At 40.2% G+C, this 23,035-nt stretch overlaps 2 protein-coding genes across 4 annotated transcripts in view; one reads left to right on the plus strand and one right to left on the minus strand.

Annotated features, from left to right (window-relative positions):
- UBAC2 (UBA domain containing 2) overlaps positions 1–23,035 on the plus strand; it is a 152,949-nt gene that overhangs the window by 62,301 nt on the left and 67,613 nt on the right. The gene's annotated exons all lie outside the window — the stretch shown is intronic.
- Positions 8,829–21,686, minus strand: GPR183 (G protein-coupled receptor 183). 2 transcript variants are annotated; one of them, XM_060129175.1, is made up of 2 exons: positions 21,618–21,686; positions 8,829–10,644 (listed from the first exon to the last, which is right to left on the minus strand). In XM_060129175.1, the coding sequence occupies exon 2, from the start codon at positions 10,624–10,626 to the stop codon at positions 9,544–9,546; it is 1,083 nt and encodes a 360-aa protein (XP_059985158.1). In that variant the 5' UTR covers positions 10,627–10,644; positions 21,618–21,686; the 3' UTR covers positions 8,829–9,543. The 2 variants fall into 2 exon arrangements, with proteins under 2 accessions (XP_059985158.1, XP_059985157.1); XM_060129174.1 differs by lacking the exon at positions 21,618–21,686 and adding an exon at positions 14,105–14,256.

The raw sequence follows: 23,035 nt of genomic DNA on the forward strand, positions 1-23,035 counted from the left end.
TTGCTGCTAAAATGAGAAGTACAAAAATAATCCCCCATGGAATGGGATCTGAAAAAGCACTATGAAGTACTCCAGTTATTTAGCTTTTAATATTCATTTTAATTTAATAGACAGAAAAAAATCTGTGCTGTTTCTCTTCAGAGCTTCCGAGTGCTGCCACTGTGTTTTATACTTTTAAAAAAAATTCTGAAATAATTCAGGCCTTATAGGACAGTTACAGGAATAGGACCCTAAACCCAGATGCCCTAGTTATTAATGTTTTTTACGTTTGCTTTATCATTTTCTCTCTATGTACACATGGTATTTTTTCTGAATCATCTGAGAGCAAGTTGGAGATGTAATGCCCCTTTACCTCTGAATACATCAGTATGTATTACCATAAAATTGGCAATTATCCAGTTTTGTCACAAAAAAGAAAAAAAAATCTGGTCCATGGGACATCTCAGAATTACATCTTATGTTTAGTTGTTATGTCCCTTTACTCTTTAATCTGGAACAGTCCTCATTCTGTCTTTGTCTTTTGTGTTCTTGACATTTTGAAGAGTATGTTAGTTACTTTATAGAAGGTGGTACTTATTTTAATAATGTGGTAAAATTAAAGATTTTGAAGGAAGCATTAGATGAAAATAATTTGCACTTCCCTTGTTTTTTTTTTTTTGGTATAACCTGTTAAAGATTTTTATTATGAGAAATTTCAATCACAGAAGCAGAGAGAATAATAAAATGAGCCCTATTACCCAGAATTAATCATTAACATTTTTGCTCCCCTTCCTTATTCTTATTCTCTTCCCCTAAAAACTAAATACTTTTAAGCATTTTGCGGCAATTTCTAGACATTGTAATATTCCATATTTAAGTAAGGTCTAAAAAGTAACAACATTTGCTTATATAAACATATTACTTTAACCTAACAAAATTATTTATAATTCCTTAATATTATATACTACCAAAACTATATTCAAATTTCTCCTATATTCATTTTTTCTCTTTGCAAAAGCCCTTTACATTTGGTATTGCATTTGGTTGTGATAGCTGTTAAGTTTCTCTCTCTCTTTTTAGTTAGACACTCCTTCCTCCCTTTTGGTAGAATAGTATTTTTTATGGTATAGTGCATATGCCTGGATTAGCTTGCTCATTATCTTTTCCAGGGTCCTCTTAGTGTATATCCACATAAAGCAGAGGTTGGAAAGCTGGATGCTGTCTCTCCTAAAGTCCCTTGCATCCAGAGTGCTGCCTGTGATTCAGGTTCTTGTATGGTGCTTGAGTTCAGTGTGAGCTAAGGCACTAGCATATGAGATGCCCATTTTGCTGGTCCATTTCTACAGACCCAACAGGGCCCTGGAGGCTACAGTGTTCAGACAACTTCCTGATCCCTAGACTCTGCTGAAATGACGTAATGACTTCCTGATTCCCAGCATCCTGAATGTGGCAGAGGAAGCAGTCTTCATGGTAGACCAGTCCTTATGTGTCGTTCCAGGAGCCTGTTCCTGGACGCGAAGCCTGGATCTGCCCTTCTGGCCCTTTCAGAAATTTCACAAACACCTAGGTCTGTATATTAAATCTTTTTCTGCCCCAAACAGCTGGAGAGGTTTCTATTATCTGTAAGTGAAACTTGACTGACAGAACTGGTAATCAAAAGAACGTAACTTTTATCTTTGACTTCAAATGTATATGTACAAAGCAACGTACCTGAATCTGAAACATTCAGATTTGAACTGGGATGTGGTTTAAGGGAAAGGAAGCAGCTCTTTGCCCGTGTGTGTGTGTGTTTATGAAGCCCTGACAATCTTTTCATGCAGATTCCTGGTGTAACCTGTTCTTTGCTGGTGACTTTGTCAACAAAAGCCATCTCTTACTAGGACTTCTTGTAGGTCTGTTGACACCACCCTCCCCTGTGCTCCTAGGATATGAACGTGGCCCCGTGTATCCCATTCCTGTCTTCCCAGATGACTTGGATTGTGCGGCTGACTGGTGAGAGATGGAGGCCAGCAGCCGTGTGACCTCCACCTGCCTCTGCCTCTCAGTCCCCTGTGAATCCATTCCTGAATTTCTGCTTCCACCCCTGATGTAACAGCAGTATGGGAAATGTGTTGGCGACTGCACTTACCATTTTTTAAAATTTATTACAGAAAATTTCAAACATACATGAATGCAGAGAGAATAATATAATGACTACCATGTACCCATCACCTTATCAGCATTTTGTCAAACACACAAACTTCAAATAATTTGACAATTGGATCCCTAATGGTATACTTTTTTTTCTTTCTCTTTTCCATTTTACTATTTGCTTTCTAAATTCTTCATGGCCAAGACCTACAGTATCTCTCAGCCCTGCCCCTGCCTTCAGTTGACCGGCCTCTCCATGGCTCTCTCCCCCTGGGGTCTCTCCCTCCTCCCAGGGTTTCCCCTCCCTGGGTCTCTGGGGACCTGAGTGCATGGGTTCAGGCACCATCATAGGCCCCGTCTCAGGTAGAGCCCTTACCCTGTGTTGGGACTCACAACAGGGACTGCATTGAATTATAATATATGATAGACCAATAATATTGTTTGCATTGATTTTTTTTAAACTCTAACACAGGCAGTAACCCCATATATTTTCACTACATATTTAAAAAAAAAGCAGATGTTTCACTGTAGGACTTAAGGGGGAAATTGTGGAACTGAAGTCGTAAGAACACATCAAAATGTTACTTTTTTTAGAGTAGGATTAAAACCTTTTGCAGACTTTGTGTAGTTTCATTCTGACACACTTTTTTTCTTCTCAACCTGCATGGGAAAAATCATTCTTACAAGATATGGAAAGAGAAATAAGTGTTCTCACACTCTGAGAAAACTGTTAAAAGCCTGTCAAAAATTACTTGAGTTCTTGGTTCAGATCCATTGCAGTAGGTACCACATGAGACAGAAGGTGGTGCAGTTCCTGCCCAGGAGTGACTTGCAGTTCACTCAAGTAGGCAAGACAGCTGAAGATTGCTGTTAACAACAAGAAGCAACGTAGTAAGTGTGCAAATAGAGAAAGCAGGTCTTTACAATTTGGGGGGAAGATAAACTATTGAAACATCATAGCATGTATTTTCCCATGTACAGACCCTCTTATACAGTTTCTTCCTTCTAACAATTACAGTGCTGCAGAGATTTCTCTAAGTTTGAAGAGTCTGGATGTGCATTATCTGGGATAAATTAAATAAATGAGAGTAGTCCTCTGTAGCTTCCTTGTATGTGGAAGAAGAAGGAAAGCTAGTGGCACTCCTCTTATACTTTCAACAGAAAACTTTCTTTTTGGAAAAGAAATCTTGGCTAATTTAAATGTCATTCCAGTTTCTGATTTCATGTATTTTCCAGGATTAGTATTTCAGTACTGAGCATCTATTAGTTATCTGTTACTGCCTAACAACTACAACACACAAAAATAAAACCTCTCATCCACATACTTGAATAGTACTAATCATAAAGTGTCCTCCGCTAACATTTGATGACCTGTAGTCAACATATATATTTTTGAGCATTATCTCTGTGCAAGGTGCAGTGCTCGGAGCTACCCAGGATAGGAAGAAGTAAAAGTCAGGGTCTCTGCCCTGATGGAGTTTATGTTTCAGCTGAGGGATATAAGAGTGATGCACGTGAAATAACAGACCCTGGGCTGTTTGATGGTTAGCAAAGAGCATACATATTCTGGAGTGCCGTTATTTCGTTGATAAGATAACGGAAATCTACAAAGGCTGAAAGATTGGTGATGAAAGAGGTGATGTAGCTGACATGCAGTCAAACCAGAACCAGGTTTCCAGGCCAGTGTATTTTTTCTCTCCCTTTGTTTTCAAGATAATATTTGTTTAAAGTTAAAACTATGTGGCATAGGCTGTATAAAAGCCAAATAAGTTGAGGAAAGGGAAGATGCGTGGCTTTGAGTAGTCAAAGGAGAATTAAAGGAGCAGGTATGATTAGACTATGAGTGTAAAGAATAAATGGCAGAAGCAGAATAATCCAACCAGGAGAACCAAATATTTGTTATATTCACAGCACAGACCAACTATACTATCTTGAAAGGTACATGTTGGGCAGTGGAGGGAAATGAGGTTGCAGAGGCTTGAAAGTGTGGGAGAAGAATTTGGACTTCATGTGGTAGTCCATGGGGAAATACTCTCAGTCCTAGAGCGTGAAATGACACAATGAAACTGGGATTAAGGAAGATTATGTTTGTTTGCCGGGAGAGCTGCATCGTGTGTGCATTTTTCTTTTCTTACACTCATTGTATTGGTCAGTTGCATTCTAAGTAGGTTAAACACTGTGTTGATCAGAGGCTAGCCTGTGTTGTGGCCACAGTTAACCCTGAAATCTCAGTGGCTGAATACATAAATGCATTTCTTATTTGCGCTACTTGGCCAACATAGGTGGATAGCGTACAGGGGTAGGGAGTTCTCCATTTACTCGTTCAGGGACCCAGGCTGACCAAAGGTCCCACCACTTAGAACCTCGCTGGTCGCTGTGGCAGGAGAGAAGAGCAGTATGGAAGCTCCATCGCTGCTCTCCAGAGCTCCAGCCTGGAAGTGAGTGACCTATATCATTTTTGCCCCCAACCCATTGGCCAGAGGTAGTCATGTGCACCCCCAAAGGGAAGCTGAGGATATTCGAGCAGTAAGTGTCTCTTCCAAGGCTCTCTGAGGACCTGGGCATATAATTCTACTTGCTTAAGAGAGACAATGTAGTGATTAAGAGTGACAGACCCTGGAGCCGGACTGCCAGAGGCTAGAGCCTGCCTCTCCACTTACTAGCTGTGTGGATCTGGGCAATTTACTGAACTTCTCTGGAGCATAATTTCGTCATCTGTAAAACAAGGATAATAATGGGACAAGCCTCACAGAATTATTGTGAGGCTTGATTATATATAAATTGCTTAGAGCATTATGCCATGTAATTGTTAGGAATTATTTAGTATTGCTGTTATTATTATTATTTATTATTATTTTTTTTTGCGGTACGCGGGCCTCTCACCATTGCGGCCTCTCCCGTTGTGGAGCACAGGCTCCGGACGCGCAGGCTCAGCAGCCATGGCTCACGGGCTCAGCCGCTCCGCGGCATGTGGGATCTTCCCGGACCGGGGCACAAACCCGTGTCCCCTGCATCGGCAGGCGGACCCTCAACCACTGCGCCACCAGGGAAGCCCATTGCTGTTATTATTAATCTGCTGGCTTCCACTATAGCACCTGAAAGGAAGGCTAAAGTTTCTGATTCCAGTTGATGGGACCAGTGGGAAAGAAGTTGTAGTAATTTAGGTGTGTGATGCCAGCATCCGGACTAGGATGATGATTTGGGACAAAGAAAAGACGGGCAAGAGTGAGTGCAAGAGGAGAAAACCCAAGCAGGGTTCACTGGCCAAATACCGTGGATGAGAGAGGATGATCAGGTGTGGGTGACCCAGAGAATGGAGCTTGAGTCTGCAGAGAAATTAGGGGGCCCCTGTGGAGAAAGACGATAAGCTGAAAGTCCGATGTGGTGATGGGAAGTGTCTGAGGCCTGGGAAGCCACAGGAAGCGGAGGAATGGAGCCATCTCTTAATGAACATGTTTCTATAGGAGGTGACATCCTTGTGCTCCAAGTCAGGCTACAGGCACTGGGGCCAGTGCCTGTAGTGCACTGGATTGAGTCCCCAGCTCCACGTCTCCGTGGCCTGGCACTCCAGTTTCCTCATCAGCAAAATGGAGAAAAAGTTATACCCACCTCTTAAGGTAATGAGGATTAAATGAGATAATGCCTGTCAGGTGCTCGAAAAAGTGGCACATAGTAAACAGTCAGTAGTCATTCCTTCTCAGCTAATTGAGCTTTTAGTTGAGTAGAAATTTGAGGATTATTTTTTAAGTGACCAGTTCTTCAGAGTTTAACATAAAACAAACTTCCGGTGACATCGGTTCTCATGAGTGCATTTAGTCTTCCCTGGATCCAAAAGAGTGGGCTGTGTTGTCACCAGATCAGCTCTTCATTTTTTACTCTTACCTGAATAGTCAATGAGCAAATGTTTTTAGCTTTGCAAAGAATAACAAATTACAGTGGGCTAAGAGTGACCAAAATAGACCATTTTAAAGGCTAATTTAAGGTCAATGCTTCCTCTTTTAAAATTGCCTGGTACTTTTTACTGATCGGTAAGAGTCACTGCCGTGGCCTCTTGAAATATAAAATTGTTTTCAAGCAGAACATATTTGTGTATCTAGATTTAAATTGGCTTCTTGGGAAATTAGTTCTGTTCTTTAATATGTCTAGTTTATATTGCAGGGTCTTAGAGGGTCTTTGTCTTCAGTTACACAATTACATATTCTCTAGCATATGTAATTAAGCATTTAGAGTGTTTCTTTTCATTTTATTGAAAAATTAAGAACTTCACAGATATTTCAGTAGGGCTTTAGTATTTTGTTAGTAATAGTACAAAACAGGTGCTATTCAATTAGATGGATATCTGAGAGCCTTCTGTGGGAGAGGCTCTGTACCACGTGCTGTGTATATAACCTACGACATTCTCATCCTCAGGGAACTCATAGCCTGAGTTTGTAATCTACCTACCTTGGTTATTTGTCCTAGTTAAGGGTTAGCTAACCTGCTGGCCTATAACGAAACAAGCCTTGTAATACTTTTTTCAGGGTCTGTGTGTAATTCAGTTCTGTCTTTTTTATGGCTGGGATATGACGTTAGGGTTACATTCCTGATGCTGCCTCTAGTTTACCAGGTGCCTTTTCTGAATTTAGGTTTCTTTATAAAGTGTGGGTGATACAATCTGCTCATCCTGTTTCACAGGATTGTGAAACGGAAGACATTACATACTGCATGGACTATTTTTGTGAACTATTGCACTCTTCATATATACATGATGTCATTTCTAAAATCTAACCTTTACTATTCTATACTATCTATTCTGTACTATCACTGAAGTGTCTACATGTTTATACTGACTCAAATTAAGTAGCTTTGAGAGGTTTTTTTAAATTAATCAAATGATCCTTTTAGAAATAAAAATAAAATTATGGAAGAGGTGAATATGGTTAGCTGCCATGTAACTATCAGCTTTCCTAGATGATTTTTCCTAGCTACATGTTATTATTTAAAATTGTTAATAATGTATCACCTGACTGCTGGAGAAAATATTTATAGGTTGTGATTTTCAAATAATGTATTATATATAAGGCCACCTCCTTATTTCTGTAACAGAACACAAAATTATACAGCATTGTCCCTGTTCTCCAAGTTTACCTACTCCTGAGGGAAATGCATGGGAGATAAACCTAAAGCCAACTAATACTACAAGACCCTGGGAGGGTGCCCCAATGCCGTGTGTGAACAGTGGCTTCATGAAATAGGAAGTAAGGTCCTTTTGAAGGAGAGCGAATAGCTGAATTGACTAGAATACAGACCTTTTTTTTTTTTTAAAAGATTGATTGGAAGTAGGTTTAAAGTTTACCTTCTTGGCAGTATGGCTACTGATGATTGGATAAAATCATTTGCGCAGACTTGTGATATAGTGGAAGAAGGAGGGAGAAAACTACTCATTCCTTTGTCAAGTGACATAGGTATTTACTACCTTGTTTGGAGGATCTTAGGAACTGACCATTAGCACCGAGAGGCCTCTCATATCTGCTATGAAACAGCATGTTGGCTTATACATACAATAGTCTATGCTGGAACATAGTCATAGAGCTAGTGTGCCATGAAGATGATCTGAAATTCAGGAAGCTTTGTTTCTGGTTTTCCTTCAGCAACTTTCACAATGGTTTCTCTTTTGGGATCCAACTCAAATGACTACATAAGTGCCACCCTGCATAAAATTTAGTGTTTTGCCCTTTTTTCTCCTTCACTTGGAAATGTTTATTAGATGGAGTGGGGCTTCCCTGGTGGCGCAGTGATTGAGAGTCCGCCTGCCGATGCAGGGGACATGGGTTCGTGCCTCGGTCCGGGAAGATCCCACATGCCGCGGAGCGGCTGGGCCCGTGAGCCATGGCCGCTGGGCCTGCGCGTCCGGAGCCTGTGCTCCGCAACGGGAGAGGCCACAGCAGTGAGAGGCCCGCGTACCAAAAAAAAAAAAAAAAAGTAGATGGAGTGAAGGAGAGGCCGTAAGTTCCTGACTTGCATCCTTGTGGTCTCACCTGTCTCCGTAAGGTGAAACAAGGACCAGTGCCTATTTTTGACAGTGGCTTTTTAAGGTCAGCTAGCTATCTATGAAATTAACAAAATACAAATCAGAAAGCACTCAGTAAATGGTGCTGAATCAACCATTAAGATTAGTTTTCTTACAGGATAAAAGTTGAAAATAAGTAAGAGAAGACTTTGAAAGAAAATATTTCCAGGATATAAAGCCTAATAAAAATTTTAAGTATGACTCATGACACAGCATTTCATTTCTTTAGTTCCGTTATCAAACTTGGTATCATTGCTAACATGGATACTGTATTGGGGTAATTTGGGGATTCAATAAAGCAAATTTGAGCTGGCAGATGGGTGATTGTACTTGCAGAGGTCATGCTACTCATAAAAACGTATTTATTTATATAAAATTTATATATTTATTTATATAATGTTGTAAAGAATCCTGGCTACTCTGAAGTTTATGATTTTGCATTTTACTCCCCATCTTCTTTAGGCAAGTGACAACTACACCCCACTGCTCATCCTCCCTACCCTTTCTGGTAACCGAAACCCCTGAAATACAGATACAGGGTACTGTCAACTTCTGTATAAATAAGAAACCATCCCCTAGGGACCCAAGAAAAACCAAGGCTATTTGTATACTTTTTTATTCTCAAGGAGAATTTAGCACATGGTGCCTCCTTGCACAGGAAGTCCTCGTCATATTCCTGAGCAGTGGCCCTTGAATGCCATGCTGGCTGTTTGGGAAGAGCTTTCATTGCATTCATCACCATAATGTTGCTGTCCAAACTCTGTCTACTGCTAATTTTATCCTCCCTGTAACTTCTGCTGAGAGTAGACAGTGAGCACTGAAGGACATACTCATAATTTTGTAGCATCCAGCTCTTTATTCCAAAAGAGTTTTTTGAAACAAAAATTTATGACTCAGAACAAAACAAAACAAAAAAATTTATTATCGAGGAGATAAAGTCTAAGATTGAAAGAAACATGAACTGAAGAAATATGTTATCAAAAAAAAAGAAAAGAAATATGTTACAATATTAACATTTCTACACTGGCAATATACAATTTTAACAGTCTTTTTTTCTTTTGCCAAATTATTGGCAGGAAATATTAATGATTAAATTTTTCATTAACACAAAACTTTTCTTTCTACACTGTGAGTTATTAAAATATGCTCCCTTTTGGTGTAGTATTTCATTTACAAATTAGAACTTTGCTTCATGTCGTTCTCGAGTGTAAAAAAATGCATATATATCAATTTACTTCCAAGTTGGAGGTGAGAAATAGTGCCCAATGAAAGGAATTTAAAAGAATCCTAATTAGAAGTTAAACAGTCATTTTGATTTATAAGAAAAGTCCTGCAAAGTTTGTCATACAGTTTACTTTGCTATAAATCCAAGATTTAATTCCTTTTTACTTTCCATTTAAAGACTTGGAATGTATCATCATTTGAGTTTCCGTCATTTCACGTGAGTTTTCTTCAGGGGCTGACTTCACGGCACTGGAAATTGATACACTGACTTGACGTTTCAGCATCTTCATGACCTTTCTCTTGTACCCTTTACATGCAAAGAAATATATAAAAGGGTCCATGCAGCAATTGAAGTTCATCAGGCATACTGTGAAGTGCAGAGATATCTGGAATGAATATCTTTGGCTACATTCCAGGAGATCAGGAAAACGAAGCTTCTTAATCATGTGTTGAATAATTGCAATATGATAAGGTGTGAAACAGACAACAAACACAACAATTATAAAAATAATTGTGTTGAGAGCCTTTTTGTTTACACCAGATTTCTCACTTAATGGGTTCTGTTTGGCAGTTTTAAAGAGCTTGCAACAGATTTGAGAATAGCAGATAAGAATGATTACCAGCGGAAGTACATATCCTATGAAACATGCACCAAGCAGAATCCAGGGAAGAGATTTGGTTTCTTCAAAGTTTGGATATTCCATGCACGTAGTCCTTTCAGCCTCCTTCTTTGACATAGGTTTTATGAGCAGTGGGAGTGTTTGAGCAAATACGAGAATCCAGACAAATATGCAAATGCACTTTGCATGTTCAATTCTTTTCATCTTGTTGTACCGCAGTGGGTGCACCACGGCAAAGAACCGGTCAATGCTCAGGCAGGTCATGAAGTTCACGCCTGCATACGTGTTGATGTAAAACACGAGAGCAGTTATCCTACACAAGGCCTCGCCGATTCTCCAGTCAAAACCCAGTGCATAGTAGGCTATCCGTGTAGGCAGAGCGGTGGTGAACAGTATGTCTGAAATCACCAAATTGGTTGAATATAGAGTGGTAGAGTTGATTTTTTTCCTGTTTTGAATAATGACCGTCAAGGCCAACAGGTTTCCCACGAGCCCAATTATGAAGACGATGCTGTAATGCAGAGGCATGAGGATCCTGGCTGTGCGGTGGTGGGCGTAGAGGTCACAGTCGCTCTCCAGAGGAGCTGCAGAGGGTGTAGTAAAGTTGTCCATTTTTATATCCATCAGCAGTGTTCAAGGTCTCTAAAAAAACCAAGAAGGGTACGTTTAATTAAAAAAGCACATTTAACTAAAAGCAATAAAAACTGCCTCCTATAGATCTAACTTTTAAAATTTCAAGATTGATATAATTTTTTATAATCTGTGATACGTAATGTGGTTACATACTATATAGTAACAGAAAGAGCAGAGAATAAAATTTATGTTTTTACTCTCACAATTTGGTGGTTTTGGCAAAGCTCTGGCAAAGGAAATAGAACCGTTTAAATAGGGCAAATGTATTTTTGCGAGAAGAGGGAATGCACTAACTTTTTCGGCAGAAATTTCCCCTTCCTTTTTCTGAATCATTGTCTGGTTAAGAGTAAAATCATGTAAAGCACCCCACATTTCAGGAAGCGTAACACTTTGCTTTTAAATTGAATATCAGTTGGACTTTTTTTTTCCGCCAAATGCATGTCACTGCCAGGAAATGAAGTCAGTCACACATTTATGTAGTGAAATATGGACTCACCACAGTGATCTGATTTGTGTTAACCCAAAAATTGTGAGAAACAAGCTAAGGCCTTTGTTAGGTTCTCTTAAAAAAGAACAGAAAGAAAGAAAGAAAAGAAGACGATGACCACAGCAGCCCCAACAAAAAAGAAACAAAGGGAAAAAATGTAAGAGCTTCAAGGGGAAACTTTAAAATTGATGCAGATACCCCGCTGATGCATGCAGTATGTGTTCCTACATGGACACACTTAGGACGCATTACACATGTGGTGTTCTGTGTTCTGCTTTATTCATTTACCATGTTCATGGATCAGTGTAATCTATATTTTTGTCCTATGTGTAGATCTTATATAGACATTTGATAGATATTCTGCAGTATTACAGTGTGTTAATGCATAATTTGCTTACCTACTCCCTTTATGAATATCTGGATTATTTCCAACTCTTTTCTTGTTATAAATAATGTCTAAGATGAAATTTCAAGTCCTCAGTTGAAAAGTGGAAAACTCCTACAATAAAACTCCATTTATGAGGCTGAACTTGGATAAAACTAAGGAAGAGAAGCAACAAATTCTGTGAAGTTATTTTTAGAAGAAAGATAATTTTCTGATAGGTCTATCTCTATGCACAAATCTGAAAGTCGCCAAAGCTGAGGGAAAAGTTGAATATATCTAGTGATGACGGTACTGTATGTTAAAGGAAAGAACTCTATCCCTAGCCTTATCAAAGCAGTGACTACAAATCTACTTCTCCGACTGCAGTATTAAATGAATTGGAGCTCTGCTAACTTAGTTCTAACCGTCTTAAAACAGTGATGCTGACGGACAAGGAGGGTTCTGAGAGGATTGCACTAATGCCATAGGTGTGCATTATCTACGGCGTTGATAGGTTAATCATGAAAATATGGGAATACAACCTAAAGCAAAAGGAAGCAACAAAGGAAGTAGAGCTTTTTATTAATCAAGGGAATGCAAGAAAGGAGACTGGGAAGAAGCAAAGGATGAGGATGATAGGTAGAAAACACAAAATAAGAGGGTAGGAAATGCATCACAACAAATTTAAATGGCTTGAACTCACCGATTAGAAGACAGAGACTGTCAGTTTGGATTTTTAAAAATCCAGCTGTATGCTGCTTAGAAAAGAGGGAACTCAGAGCGATTTGGAAAGTTTGAAAACAGAGGCACGGGAAAACGCATACCAGGCAAACCCCAACCAGTGGAAAGCCAGAGTAGCAATATTAACATCAGAAAAAAATAGAATCCAAGGCACAATCAATATTAATAGGGGTAAAGAAGGTCGCTACACAAGTTAAAAAGAACAGTTCACCAAGGGCATGAAAAGAATCATGAACTGTACGTGTACAGCAAAATTTGACAGAATCTAAAGGAGAAATGGTCAAATCCACAGCCATAATGGGAGATTTTAACATATTTTTATTAGAATATGACAGGTAAAAAAAAGATTGACCCAACATGACTTAAAAGCTAACAGAATTTGTGCTGAAAGCACATTAGAATTATTTGCAAATGTAACCATGTACTAGATCATGAGAGGTGTCTCAGATTTCTCAGAAAATCATTAGCTAGCAGCTCACTTTCCTTGTGAATAGTACAGTGCAACTAAGTTAGAAATCAAAAATAAAAAGATAAGGGATGCACTTGGAATCTAAAGATATATTTTTCTGAGGAACTCATGGGTTAAGAAATCACAATGCAAAATTTGAAGTGCTTAGAACCGAAGGACAAAAATACTACAGAACTGTGGAATGCAGCTAAAGAGTTAATCCGAGATTGATGCAAAACCTTGAATGCATTCATTTCTTAAAAAATTGAAAATAGCTAAGTTAAATATACAGCTCCAAGAAGCTAGAAAAGAACTGAGTTTGCCCCAAAAAAGTAGAATAATAAAATTAATTGGAGATATTAATGAAATAGAAAACAAAACAAACAAAAACCAATAAATATGGACTTTATATTTTGTGTGGGGGTGGGGGGATGGAGTGATTCTTGAAAGGGAAATTGTGTAAATTGCAGTTGTGGAATAAAAGTAGGAAAACTTTTTGCAGTTAGTAGGGAAAGGCTTCGCTCGTGTGAGAAGTGGCTTTCAGGAGCCAAGACCGAACATGAGGGAGAGGTGGAAATTCCAGGCATGGGTTGCAGTTTAGGAACAGGCATCAAGAGCTGCCTTTATTTTTCTAATTTTTGTGAAAAAAATGTTTTTCTGAAAATCTCAACATGTAAATTTTGTTTCGAGGAGTCTTCCAAAGCAGGTTCCTGGGAACTGCCTTTAAAATACATGGTGGGGGAAAAAATACACTGTGGAGTCTGCTAATCCTCCATCTGAATAATAATTATTGTAGAGATTAGGAAAGTTACACTAATGTATGAATCAGAGAATGTGCCATTGCCTACCAGTTGCAAATGCACGCCCAGCTGCTTCACTGAATGAAATAAAGCACCCAGTAGAGTCACAAAAGGCAGTGTTTTCAGGACATTTTAAGTTAAGAAAAAGATGTTTAACACAGTGTTAATTTTAAGTGCGAAAATTTGCAACCAAATCAAATGTCCGTCATTAGGGAACTGGTTAAGTATTTTATGGCCGTATAGTAGAATATGATGCAGCCACTGAAAATGGCAATGTAGATGCCTGTTTCCTGACAGAGGATGATGTTAAGTAAGGAAAGCAGATTCCACAACAGGCCACTTTGCCGGTAGGAAAAGCAGCTGTTCACACACACATCCCTGCATGGATATATAGGCCAAAACATAGTTCACAAGTACAAGTAATTTTTGAGTTTCATCATATATTCTAAATTTTTAACACCAAACATGAATTGACTATGAAATGAGTAAATAGGTAAATAATTTTTTTTAATCTGAAGAAATCTTTTTTGAAATTCAGCTCTTCTTGCAAAAGCCTTGTCCTCTGACATACTTTTCAAAGCTAGTGCTCTTTATTCAGATTTATGCCTTAGTTTTCGCTAGGTGCCTACCTTAAGTCATGTCTGGAAGAACCGTCCCAGCAGCCCTGCAAGCCAGGTGTTGCCATCACGCACCCACTCTCCACTCGAGGAAACCTCTGTCAGAGAAGGTAAGGGTCATGCTGGATCCTTCTCTCTGCCAACCTGGCTTCAAGCCTCCTACTCTGTCCAGTCCTCGGCAGGGGCAGCTGCTTCACGCTGCCTTTCAAGAACTGAGAGTTTGTAGTTTCAAACTGGTCTAGGCTTCAGGGCCATCCTCACCTGTACACAAACAGCCGGGGCACGTGTGGCCTAGCCGTTCCAGAGCAGGGAGACGATTCTTCCAGAGGACAACGGGACTCCCACTCCAGGAGAGGTGCCTTCCCAAGTGGGAGGCCAGACTGGTGGACGCTGCGTCATGGAGCCCTGAGGGGGAGACTGGGGAAGGGCTGTTTGCTGCCCGCCCCTGCCCCGAGTTGGTCCAAGAAAGGCACTTGCACAACGTGGATGTGTAAATGGGCTGACCCAGAGGATCTCAAGTAAAGGAGACTCTGGGCTGTTTTGAAATGTGTTCTTTTGGATATTTAGTAACCTCTGGAAGGTTGATTCCATCCGTCAACAGCTCTAGTATATTACCTTTGGTGTTACTTATCCTGTGTTACTAATGCTATAGTTTTAGTCCATTTTATCTTTTCCAAATTGAGAGAAAGCCACTTTCACATACTTGACTGTTGTTATCCCGTTCTTATATCAACCAATCCCAATTTATTATCATCTTCCCTCGGAAATATTATTTTATCCCTTCCTTTAATCATTTTAGGATTCAGGATTACTTTCCTGAACCTTGACTTACTCCATTCTTTTATTCAGCAAAAATTGGGTTTAGTGCCTCCTCTATATGCTAGATCCTGGAAATTCAGAAATGATACCTTTTAATGTCTGAGGACCTCACACTGAAGGATGGATGTTGGGAATGTGCTGTTGTCTGAATGAGGTGTTATCTCAGTATTTGCTATGTTTCTTCTCACACACACACCCGGGTTCTGCTTGCTCTTTGCATTACAGTGCTCCTTTACTAAGCTTTCGATTGCAAATTCCCCTTTTAACTGTATCTAGTCCTTCCTCTTTTAGTCATAACTAAATCCTTTCTTTCTTTCTTTCACTATATTTTAAGTATTTGTCGTAATTATTAGACAACAGCGTCTGACGTGGTATTTAGGATAGATATACTGAGTTGTACTTGAAAGTATTGAAACTATGGCTCGTCATTTTTTTGCCTTAAGAAAAGCATAAAGAAATGTTTGTTCTCAATTTTTTTCCTTAGAATACTTGTACCTGTAATAATTATAATTTCCTCATAATGCTTTCTGATGAAAGGATGTACAATGTCCCTAAGTTGTCCTTAGTGCCTCACAGCTGAGAGACAAGAATTGAGGATTGCAAGCTTTGCCCTGAGGGCACAGATAGTACCTGGGCTGCGGGAAGTGTGGGTTCTTATTCAGGTTCCACCCCAGGAACTACGGGGCAGCCATCTGTGCCAGTTCTCTTAACATTTTCGTTAATAAGCAAACAAGGCTATTCTCAGGTTTGTCTCTGTAACGCAATATTGATCCTTTTAACTTTACTATTATCCTAACGTGTAAAACAGCAAGTTCTTCCATAGCAAAATATCCTCCGAAGTATTTTCACTTACATTTTTGAAAGTGGGCCTGTGTGTGCTTTTCTCTAGAATTGATTTCCTCACTAATAGAGTAGCTAGTGTTTCTTAAGACACTATCGTGTCATTTTTGCATAACCAGACATGTTGACATGAGCTGTCAAGTTCTTTCTAGCCACAGAAAGGAAAAAATAAAAGGCCCCCTCAAAACTCATTTATTAGTATTAAAGAAAACTAAGAGCTAATGTGATTTGTACTCTAGAACTAAAGCCTGGATACCAACTTGAAGGCATTTGTGACTTTTCACAGGGTACTTCTGCAGTCCCAATTTACTTGCTTGGATAATGATTTATTTGTGGCAGAAACAGAATAAAATCCTCATTATATTCAAAGATTTAGTAAATGCTAGAATACCAGCTTTTAGTATTTAGCTTTAAGATTCCTGAAATGTCCTGGGTACCCCTAATCTTTATTCGCTTAATAATCATCAACACTTAAAAGTAAGAAGGGGTTAAACTTCTAGTAATTTTGTTTAAATTCAGTCCTTAGCAATGAATCGAATGGGTCAGATCATGCTGACATGATCATTAATAAGAGGTGACTTCTCTGTGAGATGAAGTCTGCTCAGGACCATGTTTACACATTGAGATGCTGTGACTCAAAGTGCCCACAGTGGCCTGCACCAAAGAGGAAGTTACAGGAGTGCACTCTCAAAAACAACCCAAGAATGGACGTGCAGATACAAGTGATACTTGTCTGTTGTTAAATGATGAGTGTTGTTGTTTGATCCCATTGTTTGTCTGATTTCTGTTGCTACACTGTCCTTTGGTTATTTTGTTGAAGAGGGATAAGATTGAGGGAAAATTTCTGGAGTGGGAAAATAAAGTCACTGGGAAAGGAGGGGGCAGAGGAAGGCTCCAGGCTCAAAGGAGCAACAAGGATTTGGTCTCCCGGGAAGCAGATGAGCACAGATGGATCAGGACAGCAGGCTGTGGCTGTCTACTGCCTTTGAGGACAAACATACCCCGTGGAAGAAAGAAATCATTGCTGCTTCCTCCTGTTACCTAGTTTTATACGTATTTGTCAGTTGCTTGAAAAAACCTCCTTGTTCTTGAAGCTGAGCAAACAGGGACATCTGAATTTGGTCCAGTGTCACACATACCGGGGCCTAGCACTCAACCAGTCATGTTTCTCACCTGCTTTACGGTGACTCAACAACCATCACCTGAGCAGTTGTGTGTCCCACTGGCCTACAAAACAGGCAGGTGCGAAACAGGCATCCCTGAGGCACAGACGGGCAGTGACCAGCACAGGCCCAGCCTCGCGTCCCTTCACTGGTGCAGTCTGATGGCCGTTCCAGACTACTACCCTGCTCTCAACCGCTCTGACGGCCAGCACACACCCCGATAACCTAGTCAAAGAGATCTTCCTACACTATCAGGTGATACCTTTTTTTTTTTCACTAGCTTTGAGTCCTAGGTTGATAGCTGTGTCCAAGATTGATTTTTTGGGAGACTATATAGGGAAGATTGTCCAGAAGGGTGACCACTGACAGGTGCCCCCACTTTCTCAGACGGAACCTCCCACGTGCCAGAGTGTCTGTGTCAGGAGTTGAGTCGTCTGAGGGCACCTCTCTTCCCTGTCTCCTAGGGAGCTCGCTCGCTTGCATCCTCCGGCTGGTGGAAGGGTGACCCTGCGGCTCACCCCAGGACACAGCCTGGTCCTGCCCACCTCTCAGTAGGTCTGCACAGGGTCATGTGCAGGACAGTGCACAGGGAGCTTCTTCAGAACAGGAAAAAAAAAAAAAACAGCATTGGCCCATCTGCACTTTCCTCTTTGTTCCTTGGCGGTGTCCTGAACCCAGTGGGCACCCGCTAAAGACACTTCACCTTCTGTAAACACGTACGTTGGAATTGATGGGAAAGTTAAAGGTGCCTGACATTTGTGTTATCTGGTTAAACACCCACTTGCACATTTGGGGTTTTACACAGTCTGGCTAGTTTTCTTTCACCTTTCACTGATTATTTATTCCTTGTGTGGCTGTTGGCAGCTTGAATACTGACTAGGACGGTATGAAAGTCTTCAGAGATGAAGACAGAGGAGGTGGTAGCACTGCGGACTTGAAATATATGGCATAATGTTTAGGAACTGGAAGAAAATATAATCCCACCGTAATACTCATTTCAGTGTAAGGAAGACAAATACTGTGTTTCCCTGTGGCATGATTTGACCTGTATGTAGGATAACCAACTGCATAATATACAAAGACTCCTTATAATGAAGGACTGAGTCAGTATAATCTTTATCCTCTGAATCCAAAATATTTCTAGAAACAACCCTTTCTCCTTAAAGTTCAAGCAAGTTTCAGATCTTGATTTTCGTCTCTATTACCTCATAGAACTTAGTCAGAAACATTAAATATCCTCATTTTATGGATAAGCAAAATTCGGGAGAGATTGGATCATTTGCTTAGGGTCCCCCCTCAGGACAGTTGCCAAGCCAGGGACCACGCAGGCCTCCGTGTCCTCGTCCCCCGCTGCCTCCTGCCTTCAGCCCGCCGGCCCCCGGCCTCTCCTCTGCACGTCCCCTTCTGTCTGTCCGTCTGCCTGTGTGCGTGCTGCTCCCACTGCCCTGCCTGCCTCAGGCCGCCCTCACTTCTCCGTGGAGTTGCAGTTGCAGCACGCACCGTGCCGTTCAGATGGTGCCCAGGCAAACTGAAAGCCGTCTGTCACGCCACACGGTCTCCTTCGTGCTCGGGGTCTGTTTCCCTCTTCAGCTGGATCTCTAGCCGTCTTCCATCCTGTGACCCCCTGGCTCTGGCCCTACTAGATTGCTTGCTGTCTTTTGATGTCCTGTGTTCTCTCACAGCTCTGTTCCTTTCTGACCCTCTTCCTTCTCTCTGGAGCCTCCTCTCCCCGGTCCTGGATCCTCAGCTCCTGCTTTCCTTCAGGGCTTCGCTCAGAATCAGCTGCTCCCGGAAGCTTCCCTGGTTTTATCCTCTCCTGCTCCCCCGACAGCACCTCCCCCTGCCCCGCAGAAAGGCAGCGTGGGGTGTCCTCACCAGGGCACTGCCCTCTGTACTGGCATCTGTACTGTTTGTTTTGTTTCTGTTTCCTACTGGCCTGTGAAGTCCTGAGAGTGGGGGCTGTGTTGTTAATTTTGTGCATCTCCAGCTGACCCATGATTGATGCTCAATAAATATCCATTAAGGAATAGCAGAATCCCAGCTTTCTTGAACCTCAAAGTTTCTTATCAGACTGCAGGATACATTTGATTGATAATAGTAACCAGTATTATTCAGCATAGACTGTGTCCCAGGCACTGCCCTGGGCACCTTATGTATGTTCACTCACTGAATCTCACAAAACTTTCCCAAATCCATTGCCACGGGTGACACTGAGGCACAGAGCACTTATGAGTCTTGCCTAAAGACACAGCTGTTAAGTGTCAGGATTTAATCCAGGCAGTTTGGCTCCAGAAATCACATTCAGTGTAGTATGTTTTAGCCCTAGCTCCTATTTCCAGCATGATCTGAGGTTATTGGTAGGAAACAAGTAAAATAGGAAGACATCTCAAAACTTTAACGCAAACCAACTCATACACCTGTCTCAACCAGAGAGCAGAGAAGGGCTAGGGAGGTGGGGAGAGGGAGGAGGGAGGGAAGGAGGGAAATATGCTGATATAAATCAGGAATTCATTAATTTATTTGTAGCATATTTCAAAGTAAGTAAAAGTTTTATAAATAAACTTAGATTTTTACTATTTTTAACAAGATGTCTATAAAACAGTTTGGACTAAAATTACCACTGAGAGAAGATGGTGAAGACCTAGTATAGCTCTTATGCTGTTAATTTATTTTTATACTGGTATTTAAATATTTGCAGATATTTAGCAAAATATTTTTATTCTTCTCTTTGGGCTTCCAGATACCACAAGGATCTTTGTTACCTCTGTCGTTTTCAGAGGATTTTAACGTGTGTTATTTCATCTTACATTGAAGCCCACTATTTTACAAACTTCCTGGCAAGCTAAGAAGGATACAGACTGGAGGGTACTGCACATCCTCAGCACATACACAACCAGGGCATTTTAACAACTCCAGGAGGCCCTTAACCATAGCAGAGAGAAAGCTGTCACTAACAAACTCCTTTACTGGATGGTGAGCTCTTTTTTTAGATGTAAACTTCTTAAGGATGATGGCTTTATCTCATTTTATCCCATAGAGTGTTTCAGAACTGGCCAGCAACAGATATCTAGTAAATACCTCTGGAAAGCATAAATGAATGAAAGTCATATTTATTCCATTAAATGACTGGTCATGTTACTGAAAAGCTCTCAGAAGCTAGGTGAAAGTGATTTATAAAAGGAATTCCCACCACCACATGATAGGTGAACCTTGTGAGTGAGAATGCTTTCTGGAGCGGTGTGCTCTTTGCAGTATTATGTCCAAAACTATGATTAACCCCCAAGAGAAAACATGCACTGAAATACTTGCAAATGCAAAGTCCAGACAGAGAACACAGTTAGATGTATAATCATCCACAGACTCAGTCTTTATGTAAAATATTTTCTAAAGATCTAGAAATAAGTTCAAGAAAAATAATTCCCATAGAAATGATAGGGCAAGGAAACTTTGCATGTTGGATTCATCCTTCCGTGGTTTAATGGGCAGAGGGAAGAGAGAATGGTAACAGGCAGTTTTCCAGCACTTACTGTGAGAGCCAGTACTGTAAGACCTGGGCAGTATGATTACTCCCCATTTTACAAATGAAGCAGTTGAAGCCTGGGAAGTAACTTGTCCAGAGTCACGCAGCTGGTAAATAATGGAGCCCCAGTTCAAGCCTGACTCCAGAGCCCATGCTCTTAACCACTACACTATATTGTACTTAAAGTGAGACCACCTCCCCCGCCAAAATAAAAAAAAAAAACACACCCTCCTTTAGAGGAAGTCTCTGCACAGCTTGTATTTTACCAAGTTTCTGTTACCTCCATTCCCAACCTGGACGTAAATACTGGCAATTCACTGCATATAATTCATTGTTTTGTGATATTTTTTGGGCACACAGAAGTTCTAGAAAAAAATACGGAGATGTGTTTAGTCTTTCTGATCATCAAATAAATATAAAGCAAAGAGATGTTCTTTTTTCACTTGTTAGATTAATAGTTTATATTTAGAATTAAAATACTCATGTTGGCTGAGAAGCAGTGAGGCCCAGACTGTCACTGGTGGGAGAGTAAATTGGTAAAATGTTTTTGTAAACTGAAAAATATCAATTTATATCTGAAGTTGTTTTTTTTTTTTAGATGTGTACCCTTTGCCCCAGGAATTCTACTACTGGGATTCTATCCTGAGAAATAATAGAAAGTATAAAAGTAGAGAAATAATAGAAGTATAGGAAAGACTTTTATGTGCTTACATATGTGGTCAAATAGTAACATGTACTAACTCTTTTATTTTAAATTGTGCTGTATAACTTGTTATAAGTACATAAGTACATAAGTACCTTTAAGTGTAGGAATACTCCATTTTAAAATAACTTTGTTCCTTTCCTTCATAACGTATCCTGAAATACTGGCAGTATTTGATGATTAATATTTGATACTGTTTTTTTGTAATTGTGAGTTCACACAGAAGTACAAAGTTAGCCCTGTTTTTTGGCAAAGATATTTCTGGCATGATCCATTGCTTTCACCCAGCTTAGTATCAGCTTATTAGAACTGCCTGTCACCAGAGAGTCTCAACTATATTAATGATAAAATCTTTGTTAGAAATGTTTATAGCTTTTTGTTGAACAGATTCTTTACCTTTACCTTCAACCTTAATTAGAGTTTCAAAGTTTTTCTTAACTCACAAGACCTTGTTGAAAAAGCAAAATATCTGGTACTTACCTCTTAGTGCCTTGTTGGGACCTCTGTGTGGTGGCAGTCAGTATTCGCCCAAACTGAAGTAGGTTAACCTTGGCACGTTGTTTTAAGGGAGATTATGCAGACATCCTTTTATGGTGGTGGCTTTTTTTCTGTCACCCTGTGACTGAGCACAGTAATGATCAGTTAGCCTCATGTGTGCGTGTGCACTTTTTTTTGTTAATAGGAAGTGAAATTTTTCTGTTAGTGATTTTTTAAAAAAGAGTTATCCAAAAACCCCTTGGAATTTATGTATTTTTGATATCTATGGAACTTTATAAATTTTTCTATAAAGATTTAAGTTTAAAAAAAATCCTTTGGAAGAGACTGAAGCAATAAACCTTAACCAGGAAAAAAAAAGAATCATAGTTATTGATGATTTTGTATCCATATTATGTGTAAAGTGTGAGTTTTTAAAGGTTTTAAGGGAAAAAATGTCAATTTTGACAATTCTGTCTGCCTGGAAACTTGGTGCAGGGAGTAGTTCACTCATTCTGTATCTTATCAACAGCTTAATGAGAAAGAAACAGAAATTTCTGTGGTGAGTGGAGAAAAATGCATGTGTACAGTGATTAGTCAGTATTTTCAGGCGGGAGACCAACTGACTGGATCGCTGATTGCATGGACACATGCATGATGAGGGAAGAGTTGAAGGGGGCATCCTACAGCTAGAATTGCCTCTCGTGCACAGGATGAAGGAGACCTGTGCTGTTCACCTTCAAGCCTTAATGGATTCACTTTAAACCAACAGTGTCACATGGCTATCAAAATGCAAATTGATTTGCAGGCTAAAATAATGGAAATATAGCGCTCAGAACAAGAGAGATGATCTGGCCATTCCCAGTGAACTCAGGAGGCTGCGTTTTACAGGGCACGGATGACCTTAGAGCATGGGTGGTGAGGGGTCTCGATGCCAGGTCTTAGGAGAAATGATGGAATAAACTGAGCATGTCTGGGCTTGGCAGGGACGTGATCATTACCCTCACGTGTTAGGAAGCTCTCATGGTAAAGGGTTTAGATTGTATGTGTTAGTCTTCCTAACTCCAGAGAGTAGAAGGAAGGCCTTGTAAGAGGAGGTTACCAGACAGCTTTCAAATCAAAATGTGAAAGTAGATCTCAAAAGTTGAGATCATAAAAAGATGGCATGTTGTCTCTTATTCAGGTGCTTGCATAAACAGGATGACTATTTTGAGGGATGTCGTAGAGAGAATTGAATCATTTGGTAGGAATTTGTAACCCTGTGACCTCAGAGGCCCTTCACTCCAGGATTCTGTCCAAGTGGCTGAGGACCTTTAGCCTCTCAGCGGTGTTATTCCATTGAGAGGCTTGTTAGGTTCTTATAAGCTCTAAAGTGCTGAAGATCTGTAGAGAAACCTTGTCAAACAGAAGAGCTACAGCTCACC

This window comes from Lagenorhynchus albirostris, chromosome 18 (genome assembly GCF_949774975.1).
Source record: "Lagenorhynchus albirostris chromosome 18, mLagAlb1.1, whole genome shotgun sequence".
NCBI classification, from domain to species: domain Eukaryota; kingdom Metazoa; phylum Chordata; class Mammalia; order Artiodactyla; family Delphinidae; genus Lagenorhynchus; species Lagenorhynchus albirostris.

Coding starts and splice junctions, on each gene's coding strand:
- GPR183 (XM_060129175.1), bottom strand. CDS start 10,626: ATGGATATAAAAATGGACAACTTTACTACACCCTCTGCAGCTCCTCTG.